At 49.5% G+C, this 16495-nt stretch overlaps 8 protein-coding genes across 8 annotated transcripts; 5 read left to right on the plus strand and 3 right to left on the minus strand.

Moving 5' to 3' along the window:
- Positions 1–189: 189 nt before the first annotated feature.
- N7503_000107 (xylulokinase) lies at positions 190–1981 on the plus strand (the record flags this gene model as incomplete). Its single annotated transcript, XM_057059668.1, has 2 exons — positions 190–708; positions 761–1981. The coding sequence occupies exons 1-2, from the start codon at positions 208–210 to the stop codon at positions 1979–1981; spliced, it is 1722 nt and encodes a 573-aa protein (XP_056926591.1). The 5' UTR covers positions 190–207.
- A 378-nt stretch (positions 1982–2359) lies between these two features.
- N7503_000108 (oxygenase MpaB family protein) lies at positions 2360–3260 on the plus strand (the record flags this gene model as incomplete). The annotated part of the gene is made up of 2 exons (XM_057059669.1): positions 2360–2836; positions 2925–3260. 2 exons carry the CDS (start codon positions 2360–2362, stop codon positions 3258–3260), a joined length of 813 nt encoding a protein of 270 aa, XP_056926592.1.
- Positions 3261–4099: 839 nt separating this feature from the next.
- Positions 4100–5341, plus strand: N7503_000109 (uncharacterized protein; the record flags this gene model as incomplete). The annotated part of the gene is made up of 1 exon (XM_057059670.1): positions 4100–5341. One exon carries the CDS (start codon positions 4100–4102, stop codon positions 5339–5341), a length of 1242 nt encoding a protein of 413 aa, XP_056926593.1.
- A 356-nt stretch (positions 5342–5697) lies between these two features.
- N7503_000110 (uncharacterized protein) lies at positions 5698–6551 on the minus strand (the record flags this gene model as incomplete). Its single annotated transcript, XM_057059671.1, has 2 exons — positions 5698–5921; positions 6017–6551. 2 exons carry the CDS (start codon positions 6549–6551, stop codon positions 5698–5700), a joined length of 759 nt encoding a protein of 252 aa, XP_056926594.1.
- Positions 6552–7862: 1311 nt separating this feature from the next.
- On the plus strand, positions 7863–9796 carry N7503_000111 (rhomboid protease PCP1; the record flags this gene model as incomplete). Its single annotated transcript, XM_057059672.1, has 5 exons — positions 7863–8685; positions 8738–8841; positions 8900–9233; positions 9286–9460; positions 9517–9796. 5 exons carry the CDS (start codon positions 7863–7865, stop codon positions 9794–9796), a joined length of 1716 nt encoding a protein of 571 aa, XP_056926595.1.
- A 234-nt stretch (positions 9797–10030) lies between these two features.
- Positions 10031–11143, plus strand: N7503_000112 (uncharacterized protein; the record flags this gene model as incomplete). Its single annotated transcript, XM_057059673.1, has 1 exon — positions 10031–11143. One exon carries the CDS (start codon positions 10031–10033, stop codon positions 11141–11143), a length of 1113 nt encoding a protein of 370 aa, XP_056926596.1.
- Positions 11144–11286: 143 nt separating this feature from the next.
- Positions 11287–12342, minus strand: N7503_000113 (putative mRNA decapping hydrolase; the record flags this gene model as incomplete). Its single annotated transcript, XM_057059674.1, has 3 exons — positions 11287–11516; positions 11567–12235; positions 12285–12342. 3 exons carry the CDS (start codon positions 12340–12342, stop codon positions 11287–11289), a joined length of 957 nt encoding a protein of 318 aa, XP_056926597.1.
- Positions 12343–12727: 385 nt separating this feature from the next.
- Positions 12728–14714, minus strand: N7503_000114 (NAD-dependent succinate-semialdehyde dehydrogenase). The gene is made up of 4 exons (XM_057059675.1): positions 14405–14714; positions 14263–14350; positions 12928–14197; positions 12728–12875 (listed from the first exon to the last, which is right to left on the minus strand). The coding sequence occupies exons 1-4, from the start codon at positions 14525–14527 to the stop codon at positions 12758–12760; spliced, it is 1599 nt and encodes a 532-aa protein (XP_056926598.1). The 5' UTR covers positions 14528–14714; the 3' UTR covers positions 12728–12757.
- Positions 14715–16495: the final 1781 nt, after the last annotated feature.

The following is a 16495-nucleotide window of genomic DNA, read 5'->3' on the forward strand; positions in this document are numbered from 1 at the left end:
GGAGGGGCCTTGACATCATACGGACTCGTGTCCCCCGGATCCCGCAAGGGTTCGTAGTCTACCTGCCGCATTCTGCCCGCAGGGTAAATTCAGTATTCAACACTCACCCCACCTGATCAATTAGATATAAGCCGGCAGTTCCTCTTTGCCCAGAGAATTTCTTCTTCTTTCGTGTTATGCTAGCGACGTTGCGAACCTAATTCTACCATGGCGTCGCAATCCCCACTCTACATCGGGTTCGACCTGTCAACCCAACAATTGAAGGGCTTGGTCGTCAACTCCGACCTGAAAGTCGTCTATATCGCCAAATTCGACTTCGATGCCGACTCTACCGGATTCCCGATCAAGAAGGGTGTCCTCACAAATGAAGCCGAGCATGAAGTCTTCGCCCCGGTCGCATTGTGGCTGCAGGCGTTGGATACCGTGTTGGAGAGCCTCCGCAAACAAGGCTTGGATTTCAGCCGAATTAAGGGAATCAGCGGGGCCGGACAACAGCATGGAAGTGTTTATTGGGGTCAAGAGGCGGAGTCCATGCTTCAAAACCTCGATCCGGGGAAGTCGCTAGAGGAACAGCTGCCCCCCGCCTTTTCCCACCCATTCAGCCCCAATTGGCAAGACTCAAGCACCCAGAAGGAATGTGATGAATTTGATGCCATCCTTGGTGGGCCAGAAGAGCTGGCTCAGGCTACTGGAAGCAAGGCGCACCACGTAAGAGACTAGGTCGGTTGTGTGATGAAGGACTTACTAACATCATCACCAGAGATTCACCGGTCCCCAAGTCCTCCGATTTACCAGAAAGCACCCCGAAGTGTACCAGAAGACAGCCCGTATCTCCCTCGTCTCGTCCTTCCTCGCCTCTCTATTCCTCGGCCATGTCGCACCCTTTGATATCTCGGACGTGTGCGGCATGAATCTATGGAACATTAAGAAGGGTGCCTACGATGATCGTCTCCTACAGCTTTGCGCTGGTAAATTCGGAGTCGAGGACCTGAAGAAGAAGCTCGGCGATGTGCCCGAGGATGGTGGACTGCACTTGGGATCCGTTCACCAATACTACATTAAGCGCTACGGTTTCAGTCCCGATTGCACAGTGATTCCAGCGACCGGAGACAACCCAGCGACTATTCTGGCATTGCCCTTGCGGCCTTCAGACGCCATGGTATCATTGGGTACCTCTACAACCTTCTTAATGTCCACCCCTAGCTACAAGCCTGACCCGGCCACCCACTTCTTCAACCACCCAACCACCGCGGGACTATACATGTTTATGCTCTGCTACAAGAACGGTGGTCTCGCACGTGAACATGTTCGCGACGCGATCAACGAAGGTCTCAAAGACACCGCCGAGGAACCCTGGGCCATCTTTGACAAGCTTGCTCTAAATGCCCCAGCACTAGGCCAAGCAATCACAACAGATCCAATGAAGATGGGTCTCTTCTTCCCGCGGCCAGAGATCGTACCTAACATCCACTCAGGACAGTGGCGGTTCATCTATGATGCGAAGACCGCTACCGTGACCGAGACAACGGAAGGATGGACCGTGCCTCAAGATGAGGCCCGCGCTATTATTGAGAGCCAGATGCTATCGCTCCGGCTCCGGTCCAAGGGCCTCACAGAGAGCCCTGGAAACGGGCTTCCGGCCCAGCCACGACGCGTGTACCTGGTCGGCGGTGGATCCAAGAACAAGGCCATTGCCAAGATCGCCGGTGAGATCCTTGGAGGCATTGAGGGTGTTTATAAGCTTGATATTGGCGACAATGCCTGCGCCCTCGGTGCAGCATACAAAGCCGTCTGGGGCATCGAGAAGGAACCTGGTCAGACCTTTGAAGATCTTGTTGGTCAGCGATGGAATGAGGATGAATTTATTGAGAAAATCGCAGAAGGGTATCAGCCTGGCGTGTTCGAGCAGTACGGCATGGCTGTTGAAGGGTTTGCGAAAATGGAGAACGAGGTCTTGCAGCAAGTGCGAAATGCGGTATAGGCTATGTTAATGAATGACAAAGGATTTGAACTCATTACTTCCCATCTACCTATCCATCGGCCCAGCTTTACTAGCATATCATAGGCTGGAGTATTTTAGGAGAGGCACGAGCGTAAGATACAGCCAATGTGATAGACGCGTCGTGCAGATCTGCAAACCGCGGCTTTCGAAGGCGTTCACATGAGCCGAGCCTAGAGATATCACTTTCATGTGGATACAGGTGGAGATTATAAGGTTCTCGATGCCGTTTTTTAGGTTTCGAGTTTCATTTTGCGGGGAAACTACAGTTCATTTAACTGATTCTTTTGTACTCCCCACCCGTGGACTAGCTTCATCCACGACATATGCCACCTTCTGAAAATTGAATGTATATTGAAAATGTCTCACTCTTCAATTTCGTCCCTAGAAAATGAAAAAGGTGGAGCTCTCCCGGGGTTCCAACACGACGAATCCGATGTCACCACAGATTCTGGACGCCTTCACGCCCTCGAGCAACTAGAAATACTCCCCCAGATCCTACAGGAAGGAATCTTATTTGCCGGCTCGGGCGCGGCTCTCCTTCTCCAAGCAGCGATGCCCGAAATCCGCGAAGAGGAAAACAGCAACGATACCCCCAAAGATCTAGCCACGGAGCTCCTCGACGCACTCCAAGCACACATCAGCTATACCTCAACCTTAGTCTTCGGCACACGCACCGAACGCAAAACTCTCCTGGGAATGTTACACCGCGGCGAGGCCCCAGGTCTAGGCGGCGGACGTAACAACAGATTCGCACACCACCCTCCCCTCCAGCTCTGGATGGCCGCAACGTTGTACGCCACCGCAACGGATTTCTATCAGCGCGTCTACGGCCGTGTTAATTACCAAACTGCTCAGCAGGGGTATACTGAGTTTACAATGCTGATGAACTGCCTCGGTATCCCCCCCCGGTACATGGCCTGAGACTCGGCAAAAGTTCTGGTCTTACTGGGATGATCAGGTTGGAAAGTTGGTTGTCTCGCCAGACGCGGCGCGGTTTGCGAAGGACCTTCGGGAGAGTACTGACATGCCGAAGTGGGTGCAACGGATTAAACCTTTCCTTCGTGTTGTTACTATTGAGATGTTGCCGCCGAAGTTGCGGGAGGCTTATGGATTAAGGTCGACTGGTAAGACTCGTGCTTTGTATCGGACATGGATGGGCTTCTCGACAGCTGTGTATCCAGCTATGCCGCGCAAGATGCGTGCATACCCGTTGCGTTATTATCAGGATCGCCTTCGTGGCAAATTGAATGTTGCCTGATCTTGATGCAAGGACGTAGTTTATGTTTTTATAAACCTTGGTACTTCAATGGCTTTTCCTATATACCTAACCCGACTTATGAGACACGCTCTTTGATGAAAGATTTTCATGGTTTCAGGGTCTATTCAGAGTTTCCCTGTCCATCGTGCTGTCCATAGCTTTGCGCCTTCTCTACCTGACCAGGTGCTCACCGTGGTATTTCTTGTTGAGTTGCGGTCAATCTCAGCCGAACGAAGCGTTGTCTTGGCTACTTGGACGTTATTCAATACTTAGCTATCTATGAATGTCATCATGATTCATGAGCACATCAATCACATGTAGCTAATCAAAGTCAGTAGATTGGTACCTCGGGTGTGACTGTAGTACCTGTACAACCAACCATTCCACAATCTCTAACGAACTACACGTTCCTGCATATCTCCAGGCAGCTTCTGTCAGTTCAATTTGAACCCTGAAGCAGCAACCGCAGGAGGGAACACATGATATATTTCATTACCTCAAGAAATATGGCTTCGAATCTATTGCACTCTTTGACTTGACTGGAGATCGATGGGCCTTCAATGCTTGAAATTGATGGTGTTCAGCAAGCGCCCCCTCCCTCCTCCCCCGTATGTGCTGCGTTTACTTTATCCAATAAAAGCTAGGGACTACCAGCAGCCCAAAGGGACTTCCGAGCCGGAGCCATGGCAACGTAGCACGAAATGATACCTTTCGATCCAAATCCCCCGAAAGGAGGCGGCGCATTGCCTAAAGGACCTCATATATTAAGTCCAGAAGGTAACATTCCATTTTTCACTTGTAAACTTTTTGATCCAAGACAGCCAACTTGAAGCTTGACCATGTTGTCGCCTGCTCAAGCAGCCTCTCAGGCAGATCAAATCCTTCGAGAGGGCTATTCAAAAATCTATCAGTCCCACACAGTTTTGCTGACTGGAAGTACTGGGTCACTGGGAGGATGTCTCTTGTACAAACTAGCATTGCAGCTCCCCACAAGCAAAATATATACGTTGATTCGTGGGACTCCCGAGGAAGCCATCTCAAAGTGGAAGAAGTCCATGCCAAACCAATACAAGGCCATCCTCGCCTCCAAGAAGGTAGAGTTTGTGCTTGGCAACATCCGATCAACAGAATTCGGTCTCCAACCAGCCACCCTCCAGGAATTGCAAGAGAAAGTCACATTGGTCATCCACGCAGCCGCTAAGATAACCCTGGACGCAAGCCCCCAAGACGCATTCGAAAACAACTGCCTCCCAGCACTGGAACTAGCCCGTGTCGTTTCACGATTCCGCAGATTGAAGCTTCTCGTCCTGATATCAACCGCATACGTAAATAGCTTCCTCCCCGATGGCCCAGTCTTAGAGAAGTCATATAGTCTCCCCGATGAAGACCCTGAGCAAGAACTTGCATCCGTGTTGTCCCTAGACAGATCACCACATACAGCAAAATTCTCATCCAGTTACGCCCAAGCCAAGTACATAATGGAACGAATCATTCTCCAGCGCTTCGCCCTTCTCCCAATCCTCCTATTCCGTCCCACAATCTTTGGCCAGGCCATCCGGGACCCATACCCGCTCTACGGACTTGAAAACTCTACACCAATGAACAAGTTCTTCCAGCTCTTCATGGAAGATTCAGGCGCAACCCAGATCTGGCACTCGGCAGAAGGGTACAGCACAGGTGCAAACATTATTGACGAGATACCGGTAGACTTTGTTGCAAATGCTTGTCTTTTACATGCTGCGGCCCACACAACGGGTATAGTACAGGTTGGATCGGAATTGTACGAGCCCTTGACCTTCGATGAGTACATTGAAATTGTGCATGGCAATGCCCCGCCGGCGATCCGCAAGGAGCTTCCTGAGATTGTCTTCACGGAAGATCGAGATGCACCCCAGTGTTTCTTAGCTGAGTTGGTGCAGATTGCGTCAAGGAATTGGCTGTTTGATTGTGGGAGATCTTATTGGTTGAAGCAGGTCGGTGGGCCATTGAGTATGCGGGCGTGCAAGTCTGAGGTGGACAGTCTGAATAAGAAACGGATACATCGGATCTATGGGCATAGTGTGGAGAAGGCTCGTATGTGATGATGGGTGTTGTGATTCGGTTGGGAGTCATTGACAAATACGGTTGCATGACTAATTTTCCATCTGTTATGACTTTCGTTTTGGACGTTTTATCGAGAAATCTGATAGTTGCAAGTTCCTCATTCCAACATTTCTGAATTCTCCAAGCAAAGTACAGTCTAGGATTACGTGTGGACATACCTATGCGAGCTGGCTAGTAGGCTCTTTGGCATTACTCGGCATTTTTGCCTCGGCTACTTGAACTATCATGAACATAGTATAAAGGCCTTAGTATTTGGGCACTTAAAGTGGACTACTTGGTGTAGTTCTAGAGTGGTGCTGGGCTGCAACTTGGAGACAGACGGCTCTAGACGCTATCATTCATTGCCAATTCCATTGCCCTTTACGAGGCGCATGGCGGAATATGGAAGGGCGCATACCACCTGCCAAAACATCCACAAGAAGTCCCCCATAGGTCCATTCGGATATTGCAGATTGCGAGGTGAGATCTCCGCTGCGGTGAGAATAGTGTTGACAAGAGGTGCTGGGTAGTTCTCGCGGAGGTACTCGACCATAAGGTCGTGGCCATTTGTGATCCCGCCTTTTCTCATCAAGAGGTTAGTCACGTATGGCTTCATGAGACATATTACAGAAGGGCGGAGGTTGGTACGCTATAAAATTGAAAGTACTACTCACCACACATCCAAAGATTTCCATCTTTAGTGACTCGCAGCGTGTCGTCCCAGATCTTGACATCGGGGAAGCTTTTTCGCAAATTTGGAATCAGAAATCGTGGCGCTGTAACTACTTTTCCCTTTGTTATGCCTGCATGAGCGACTACCAATGCCCCAGTACAAATACTGAGTATTGTCACATTTGCGGCATTGTGCTTCTGGATGAAATCAAGATACTCCTTCGCTGGGGGCATACGCTTAGGTGGAGGCCCGGGAAGATAGATCAAGTCGAGTTCACCTGGCGCTACCTCTGGATCCGTCGGTGAATGTGTAATAGGAATTGAGGTGTGCGAGGTGAGGTCACGGTATGAAGTCGGACCGTCTAGGCCAATGTAAGATATCTTGCAAGGCCGGCCAAGATCCACGATAGGCTTGGGGACTCCCAGTTCCTTGAGATACTCAGGGCAGGTCATGAATAGGAGATCGACGGCTGCCAGATCGAGGAGCTGGACTATATCCACGAGAAGAACACCAATATGAAGGGGCTTGGAAGCCATTTTGAGGAGAGCTGAGGAGGCTGGACAGGAAGTGAAGGAAGTAGAAGTGGAAGCTATTGAGTAAGAAGGGACAAGGTGAGCAAGTGAGTAAGATGTGCAGTAGGAGAGGGCATCTGATATCAACTTGAGAAATAGTTTGCGAAAAGGGATTGGTGTATGGATTTCTGCATTCCGTTGGTCTCAACAGTCTTGATACCTCGACTCGGTGTAATATGTATGGCGTAAATTTCTCATGTGCATTCAAATAGCTCCCTTTCTTGTATGAGGTGAGTTACCCCTCCCAGTGGTCAGAAACAATCCGCGCAAATGAGCTCAATGCATCCCGCATCATATGTATTACGATAACTAGAGTAAGCGTGATACAACGTTCATGTCCGTCATCCAACCATTCTGTATAGATATATGTCACACAGGCACGACAGATCAAGCAAGGCAGTTTTATTCCACAAATGTTATTTCGTGACTCAGCATCCATTATACGCGCCACTCTGGGATCAGACTAATATCCACAAACAAGACCAAGGCAACAAAGTATACAAATGAGGGTCCTAAAGCTAGCACTGTGGGGACTGTGAATGTGGTATTTGACCCCATGACCAGCGTTCATATGAGCTAGTTGTGTTGGTGAGAAGACTCATTTAGTCATAAACCAACCAAAGAGCTTAGCTCAAGGCCACACAACAGCACTGATTAGCAGTCATCCTGCAAAGCCAAAACCGGCACTCTGGAATAGGCTCCAATTATGATAGGTACATTTGTTCTGGTTCTCGGTTCGAAAACCAACATTGGGGGATTTACTTGCAAGATGAGTAGAAGGTAAGACTTTTAAGGCAGCTAGAAATGTGATTCGACTTGACAGCTTTTCCAAAGCCTGCTGACTGCTTGGGCTATAGTGCCACGGTGTGATTGATACTACATATTCGCCAAGCGTCGTTGAATGATTGATGACAACGCAAGGACGGATTTAAGTAGATCGGAAGCTCTGCAGTGTAACTAAGGCTTCCGGGAGAGCTTGTTTAATCAGAACGAATGAGGTAGTTGGATTATGTGAAAGATTACACCAAGCTGGGGCTAACGGCTCTATTTCATGCTTGACAGCCCAATCATAAATTAAGATCCAAATGGTAGCGGAATACAATGTGACTTGATGGAATATGCAAGTACTGTTTTTTGAGTTAAAGGACAAGGTGCGGGATTCGGGCGGAACAACCCGCTCGCCGGGATCCGCATGTATCGAACCACCAAAAAGCAGTACATCGATCACCGACATCCTACCCATCATTCCAGGCGTTCTTCGCCAGACTCTGAAATATGAGTAATACGGTGGGATTCGCATGGCAGATCCCATGCTCGGGGCTCCGGGCCTCGAGTATGCTGTCAACGACCCTCCGGCCTCAATACCGCAATCTTCGCCTACGGCCAAGCAGCATACGGAGCAGCGCACTCAGTAACATCCGCTGGTCTAGCTCATTGGGCTCTTTCCCTCCATCCGCACGGCCCTCGGTATCCCCCCTCTCGCCCCAGCACTCCACGCCCGCCCCTCTGTGGACCAGAACGAAAAGAACCCTGGCTCGCAAATCCTCGCGAAAGCCCGAACCTTCGCCTAACGCAACCCTTGCCTCAGAAGCCGATCTTAAGACCGTTTTTCCCTCACAAATATCCACCAAATTGGCCAACCGTACCCTGGCAGTCTTACATGCGCGGAGGTTGGAGGGTACCCTGGATTTGGATCTCCCCGCGGAGATCACTCGTGCCGTCACCCAACCACAACTGGACATTGCTTTAGAATGGTTACGGCAGAAATATCCGATTGACGAAGATTCCGCAATTCTAGCTCGGATTGAACGGGAGGAGCGAGAGGCGGAGGAGAAATTGGTGCGCCGCGCTGAGCAGCTCGGCCTTTACAAGCCACAGAGCGGCTCATACGAGGCTGAACTCGGCGAGGGAAAATCGATCTATGGAAAGAGTGTGCTTAAAGAGGCACGTGAGAAAAACGAAAAACGTTTGCTAGCCGAGAAGGAACGGAAGCGTCAACAATGGTTGGAAGGTGAACACGAGGAACAGGAGCGACTGCAACGCCAAATTGAAGGCAGCAAAGCACTTCAACAATACCAGGAGTCGGCTTTGATGGAAGGTAGGTTCTATGTCAAAATTTATTGCGAGCACAATCATACTGACATTTGTAGCGCGTCCGCGGGCGGACCCTAACGAACGGCCGTTGCTTGCTTGGGTTCAAAAGCACCATATTGCGGGAACGCATAACCAAGCAGACGCTGTGGACATGACGACGGTACATATAATCGAAAATAAATCTGGTGCTCTTGTGCTAACTAGTAGACTCATTTCAGACCCAGCGCCTGCTGTCGTCTATACTGTTCGCTATCGGTGTTCTCGGCTGTTGCTATGCATTCGCCCAGAACTATGAGGCGCCGACAAGAAAGGATCGCCTCTGGCCTAACATTCCTCCGGCCGCGGCAACAGTGGGGGCTATCATTGGTGCCAATGTGGTCGTTACATTGATGTGGAAATACGTTCCCCCCGCGTGGCGAATGCTGAATCGCTTCTTCATCATTGTTCCCTTTTATCCCAGCGCGCTGAGCATGATTGGCAGCACTTTCAGCCATCAAACATGGAGACATCTTTCCACAAATATGATTGTGCTGGGTCTTATGGGAACTCGAGGTAAATAGTCCCCATGCGTCCTTTGCCGAGCAGCAAACTTACCAATCTATAGTTCACGATGAGCTCGGCCGTGGAAACTTCCTAGCCATTTACTTCGCTTCCGGCGCTATAGGCTCCTTGGTATCCTTGTCTCGCAGCGTTCTATTCGGAGCTCTTGCCACCACTTCTCTCGGTGCCAGTGCTGCTACTAGTGGAATTGTCGCTGCATGGTGCATGTATCATTTCGAGTATGTAGACCTGCCAGGCATATCCCGCCATTTCCAACAACTAATGTTTTTTCTAGTGACAAAATCACCATGTGGATTCTCCCGCATGACTTGCGAGATATCATCTACACACAAGGTTGGATCTTCCTCGCCTGTATTGTTGGCACCGAGATTCTGAGTATGGCGACACCGGCTCGCTTCCTCCGAGTCTTCCCCTTATCCAGACTTGCCAAGATGGACCATGCAGCTCATCTTGGTGGGTACTTCGTTGGTACTGGGTGTGGTTACGTTCTCACTCAGAGGAAGAGGGAAAAGAAGGCTCGGGAGTCGAATTGGTTTGAGAGCCTTGTCCGGTAGGAAATGTGTATAATTAGATATATGTATATTAAGTCAATTACTGTCAAATGATCATTTGGCCCAGTGCCGTATATAACTGAAAGTTCAAAGCTGTATATGGTTTCATTTTAACCTTAGAAAAGCGGCAACGGCGAGGGGTTATTTCAATGTGGGGCGGATTCTAAAATATTCGGAAATCAACGATCAACGTTTTTTCCTCATTCGAACCACACTTGAACCTCCAACCCGCACAACATGTCGCAACAACTCGTCACGGTGCTTGCGACATCGCTCGCCCTCATCACTCAATTCCAGGATACTCTCTCCCCCTCAAACATCGCGCAGTCCACCCAGAAACCGATCAAAGACGCAAAGGCCCTGCCCCTCCTTTCAGCCTCATCGAGCGCTCTCAAGGCGCAAGTCACCAAACTCTCCTTACTAGCAATTACTACGCCCTTTACGCACTCTGCAGTGACCGGCATTCTTCGCGCCTGCAACGACTCCGTTCTCCCTTCATTATTGACTGCGACCCTCCTCGTCAACCCCGCCGAATACACAAAAACATTCCACTCCGAGACCCTGATCCTAGTCAAAGCCTTATTCGCCGAATTCAGCACTCTCGTGAATCTAGTGAAGGATCTCTCCGAGAAGAAGGACCAGGCCAAGAAGGCAGACCCTAAGAAAAAAGAGGAGGACCTTTCCAAGGCTGAGAAGGATGCAATTACCCTCGCGACTGGTCGTGTTTGGGACACATGCGACTCGGTAGTCAGCCTTTCCAACAACGGCGTTGTGGGATTCATCACCCACCGTGTCGAGCAGTGGAGAGACCTTGTCCGGGACGCCGTGGAGGAACTTGAGAACTGGGATCCCGAGGAAGACGATGATTTCTTTGACGAGATCATGGGCGACGAGAAGGATGATGATGAGCATGCCGAGTCAGATGAAGAATCCGACAAAGACAAGGATGTTGCCGCTATGCAAGAACAGAAAAAGACTACTCTCCGCTTCCTGAAGCCCATCGCCCAAATTTACCCTGCCATCATCACCCACCGCCTGAAGAGTGCAAAGGATGCACCGTTGTCTTCCGTAGCAAACGTTGCGCGATTGGAGAAATTGATTGTCAACTTGCAGAACATCCCTGATCAAGTGGATGAGGTTGCTGGGGCCTTGTATGAAGAGGATGTGGACCGATCTGTCGAGTTCTTGCAGAAAACACACGAGCACGCTTCACAGGCCGTTGATTCGGTGACGGCACCTTGGAAGGAGGACTTATCCGAGGACAAGTTTACTGTCTGGTCGCAGACCTGGTCCAAGGTCATGGATGAAGTCAGCAAGTCGCTCAATGCTGACTCTGCATCGGAGGAATAAAATAGCATTTACCCAAAACAATGTACATATTGTACCACGATCTATGTCACTTATTTCTCTACGCTCTCCCAAAACTTGAAAAGAACAACTACAAGCAAAAAATTCCTGTATTTTATTGGCTCGTAAATCCTGTCTAGATATCCTCATTGCTTTGCCTTTAACGGCGCAAAAATATCCGTCCAGAGCTCACTCGCTTCACCCAAGTAATAGGTCAAGCTAACATCAGCCATACTAGCATCCTCCCCGCCACTCATAGTCTCTAGCTGCGAGATCAGATTCTCCAAGCCAAACGCCTTCCCAGTAGCCTGCGTAGCACCAGCCTCCAGCATGACATTCACAACATGAATATGGAAATGATAATAAGTCGGTTGATCTAAACAGCACGATTAGCACACCCCCAAAAAGCCCAAGCTAGAAACTCACAATGAACATAAAGCTTAAGCTGATCCTGCTCCAAACCCGGGTACATCGAAACCGTAGCCTCCAGAACCCGCTGCCGCAAATACTTCAACCAGGGAACATGACTCTTTCGCAGATCTCGCAAGCTCCAAATATCCCGCCGATGCACCAAAGCCAACAAATGCAGCGAATTGAGTGTCTTCCGATCCCAATTCAGATCAGGCAACATCAAGAACGCGTCCTCCGGTCCGTGTCCAGAATCACGCATGATGACGTCTTCCTGCTCGGTCCGGCCTTCAAGGATATTAAATACCCAGTTCAGACGACCTTCTTCGCGTTTCGCTTGCATGTATGGGCGGACTTGGCTTTTGTAGATCTCCGGTGTTTCGGTAACCATGCGAAGCTGCTGATCAGAGTATTTCTTGATATGCTGCTCAGTGCAAGGCCAAATCAAGTTTAGCTTTAGGTCATGCTGGAAATCGGTGTTTGTGGCAACGGTGGTATCCCCGTTTGAGGAAGCAAGGTACCAACGGTAGATGTCGTTGTCGCCTAGGTTGTTGATTCTTGTAAGGGCTGCGTGGAAGGCTCGGATCACTTCCAGAGATTCGGTTGCGAATGCAGCACGCTCGGCTGTCATGATACCCTGTTGCTCGTCAATTGTGCCGAGGAGGGTGATGCGGCGGCCATTCTGATCTATGAGGGGTTAGTTTTGTTCTTGTGTTTGACATTGAGTTTGGCTTACCTTGCTTTAAGAGCTTGGTGACCTGAAATTTGGAGATCAGGGCTTCTGGGGTTGTCATTGTGTCGGCAGGTCTATAGAGGTTAGTAGCTTGAAGGTAAAGGTTCAATGAGGAGCTGCGAAAGATATTTGTTATCGAGGGATGGTGGGGCGGTTTAGCTTATCGCGGGGTCCTTAGCTAGATTTAGGTTGGGATAAGCCACTTTACTGTTTAATTCCAACCATTCATGCAGCTTCCAAGAATATTGTAATTCGCCTGAAAACGGATTGTGTGACTGAAGACGCTCAATTTGATATGACATGCTCCTCTTGCCGCTTGCACACTTCCGCTTTACAGGCCTTTAACATCAATTAGTGGGCAGTCGCCCGTGCGAAGTCCTGATCCATCAACGGATTATGCAGAGAGAAATTCATATATTCGCGCGATGTATTTTATTTCATCAACGGCAGCTTTCATTTAATATGCTTGGAAAGCTCTATTCCTGCAGAGGCTCTCCCATACCGCCAAAGGTAACGCTCTTGATAACCATAAACTCGTCAATACCATACTTGCTGCCCTCGCGGCCGAAACCACTCTGCTTGACACCACCAAACCTGCATTCTTGTCAGTATATAATCGGCCTTGCATTAAGGACAAAAGACTTACGGTGAAGCAACGTCACTGATCAAACCAGTGTTGACACCAACCATGCCAACCTCCAGAGCCTCGGCGACACGGAAGATACGGCGGACATTGCCGCTGAAGAAGTAACCGGCGAGACCAACCTCGGCCTTGTTGGCAAGATCAACAACCTCCTTCTCAGTCTCGAAGGGGAAAAGACCGGCCACGGGGCCGAAGGTCTCCTCGGAGGCGAGAAGCATGTCCTTGTCCATACCTGACAGGACAGTAGGCTCGTAGAAGTTAGGACCAAGAGCAGAGGCCTTCTGGCCACCAATCAGGACCTTGGCACCCTTTTTAATAGCGTCTTGGACGTGCTCGTGAGCCTTGCCGGCAGCACGCTCGTGAATGACAGGGCCGTGAGTAATTCCCTCATCGAAACCGGCGCCGAGCTTGAAGTCCTTAACCTTGGCAGTGAACCGCTTAGTAAATTCATCGTACACGCCCTTCTGCACGTAGATCCGGTTGGCACAGACGCAGGTCTGTCCGGAGCTGCGGAACTTGGAGTTAATAGCACCGGTAACGGCGGCGTCGAGATCCTCAACATCATCGAAAACAATGAATGGCGCATTACCGCCCAGCTCCCAAGAGACCTTCTTCAGAGTGGACGAAGCCTGCTTCATGAGCAGACGGCCGACATTTGTCGAGCCAGTGAACGAAACCTTACGCACTTCTGGGTGTGTGGTGATGGTCTCACCCACAGATGGGGTATTCTTCGAGGCAGTCACAATGTTAACAACACCCTTGGGGATACCCGCACGGTGAGCCAACTCGGCCAGCGCATTGGCAGTGAAGGGTGTCTCCTGGGGTGACTTGGCAACCACAGTACAACCAGCCGCCAGGGCCGGGGCAATCTTCCGGGTAATCATGGCAGCCGGGAAGTTCCAGGGAGTAATCAGACCACATACACCGACGGGCTGCTTAAGGGTGATGACTCGGTTACCGGGCACTGATGCCGGAATGGTATCTCCGTAAATGCGAGGGGCCTCCTCGCTGAACCACTCGAAAAAGCCGGCGGCGTAGTTCACCTCGCCCTTGGCGTCGGCCAATGGCTTACCATTCTCCCATGTGATCAGCTTGGCCAGATCCTCTGCGTTGTCCATCATCAATTGGTACCATCGGCGAAGCATACGGGCGCGCTCGCGGGCCAGGGTTGTGCGGAATGTAGGGAAGGCCTCTGTGGCGGCCTGGATAGCCTTCTCGACGTCTGAGGAGTCGAGCTCCGGGCATTTACCAATAAGCTGTCCGGTAGCGGGGTCTGTAAGTTCAAGGAAAGACATATTAGCGTCCGTGAATGTGACCCTCTTAATGTAAAGGTCTTACCGTGCACCTCAAAGGTCTCGCCAGACTGGGCGCCAACCCATTCGCCATTGATGTAGCATTTCTCAATGAAGAGAGATGGATCTTTCAACTGTATTCGACATTAGTATTTCTCAAATCCCAGTCAAAGCTGATGGCAACCCACCTCAGGCTTGCTGTGTCCCATGGTGTAGAGTCTCTTCGCAATCGGTGGTGGGGGAATAGCGTAAGGGTATCGCAGACGAGATCGCAGGAGTTGCCGGGAGACGGGGCGGATAAGTCGCTCCATTATGAGGAACCGACACTCGGGCGGGGAGATAGGATTTTACTAATACAGAGCGAAATGGCGAGCGGAGTCAAAGTTCCGTGCGGGGAGTTGGAGATGCGCTTTTAAAGTACTTCGGCACTTTGCGGCGAGGGGGTGGAATGAATTTCAAGCTTCCGTGGGGCTCGATGGTGATTGATGTTTAGACCCGAGAAGCACCGAGGAGATCGTGCCGACGTTGGCGCAAGCTCAGAAGGGAAGCTGGATGCTAAGCGGGGATTGATGTCATACGCTACTGGTTTCTGGGGGAATTGATCCCCGAATGCGGGACGTTTTTCGTGTATTCTATATCACATAGCTACAAATCCCTCCACCAGTTCTTATGCTATTTTATTTTCTCTACAAGTCCATTTCTTAAGAGCATTTCAGATCACTTTGATCATTCAATCGGCACCAATAAATGTTTTGGGTTGTATTGTTCTCACCGGACATCCACAACTTTGAAGGTTCTGTATTTGGTTTACATAGATTACATACTCCGGTGATTTTGTCGGGTAGAAAGCTTGGACCGAGACTCGCTCGGCGAGCTCCACCAATGGAGATTGTCAAATCCTCACTAAAGGAAGATAACGTAACCGTAATACCGATCTTCAATTCCACAGATTTAGAAGGACCAGCCGATGAGTGGAATCAGTTAATAATGATATTGAAACCCCCCATACCTAGATCTAGCATCACGAGACTGACGACCATCGGATCGGTCATCATTTCCTTTTTTACATCCCACCTATACTTGTCTCACAGCTCCCAATCCATCATCCTCGCCAGAAGCTTTCACCCCCATCCACGATGAAACTGTGCGGATGAAGTATCATGCATAAGATATATCGAGAACGACAATTGGCTAAGAAAGCTTATAAAAGGAACCGCAAGAAATCGACGGCTATTGCATGAAGAATTATGCCCTGAAAGTATCTAGATTCGTCTATCATGTTTGCCGGTTGCGATATCCATGGATGTTTGTTCGGTCAAGTCGTCTTTTACATTAAACCACGACTTGCCATCAAACTTGATGAATTCTAATTCTTTTCTTTCTTACCCATATTCAATACCAGCAAGATTTTTTCCACCTTGAAGCAAAAGAGGATTGTACTGTACAGCATACAGTATCCCGTCGTTCTCGTACAGGCGCGTCAACATTCCAGGGGACTAGGATGAACATGCACTTCGGGTACACATTCCCAGGACGACAGATAGGTCAATCGAGAAAAACATAACACATAATTCCCTGCAATGAGAATGTATATATCCATCCTCCTAATTCAAGCGGCATCGTGGTCGCGCACAAAAGTTTCTTTCAGATTACAAGTTTTGCGAGAACCATCAGGTAAATTGCAACTCGTCATGTTCGCCTACATGCACTCGCACCCCGGAAAGCTTTGGCGTCCAAACTAAACTGATACCAAGTTGATCTGTCGCTCTATATTGATGGAGCTGCATCCATGGACTTCTGAAATTTTCAAAACGCCCCGTGAACTGAGTGTGTTGGGGTCTTCAGGCAACCGAGGCAATGTTGTGAACCACCGCATAACTACGCTGGAAAGAAAGAAGAAAGGTTGTTTTTAGAACATAGTTTCCACCTAAATAGGAACCAGCAAATTTCAGGTTGAAGTGGAAAAGAATGTACGAATTGCCCATGTGTTGTCAACTTGGGACTACACCCCCTTCCGCATCCGGTAACCCACGAATCACAAGCCACAAATCAATCTGCGAACGTCAACTTGAAACAGAAAATGAGTAAATCTGCTTGAAATTACGATGTTTATCATTACCCAGGATTACTCCAATCTGGGCGACGACGGTCGCAAGCGGGAAGAAACCGGGGTAGTCGCATCTCCTAATGAAATAGAGTATCAAGCCCGTAGCCCGCTTCCGGTCGTTTTGATGACTATTTTGAAGCAAAAAGTAAATTTTTTAGAATTATTTGCCTTT

The sequence above is a fragment of the Penicillium pulvis genome (genome assembly GCF_028828015.1).
Source record: "Penicillium pulvis strain IBT 33274 chromosome Unknown contig_10_segment0_segment0, whole genome shotgun sequence".
NCBI lineage: Eukaryota > Fungi > Ascomycota > Eurotiomycetes > Eurotiales > Aspergillaceae > Penicillium > Penicillium pulvis.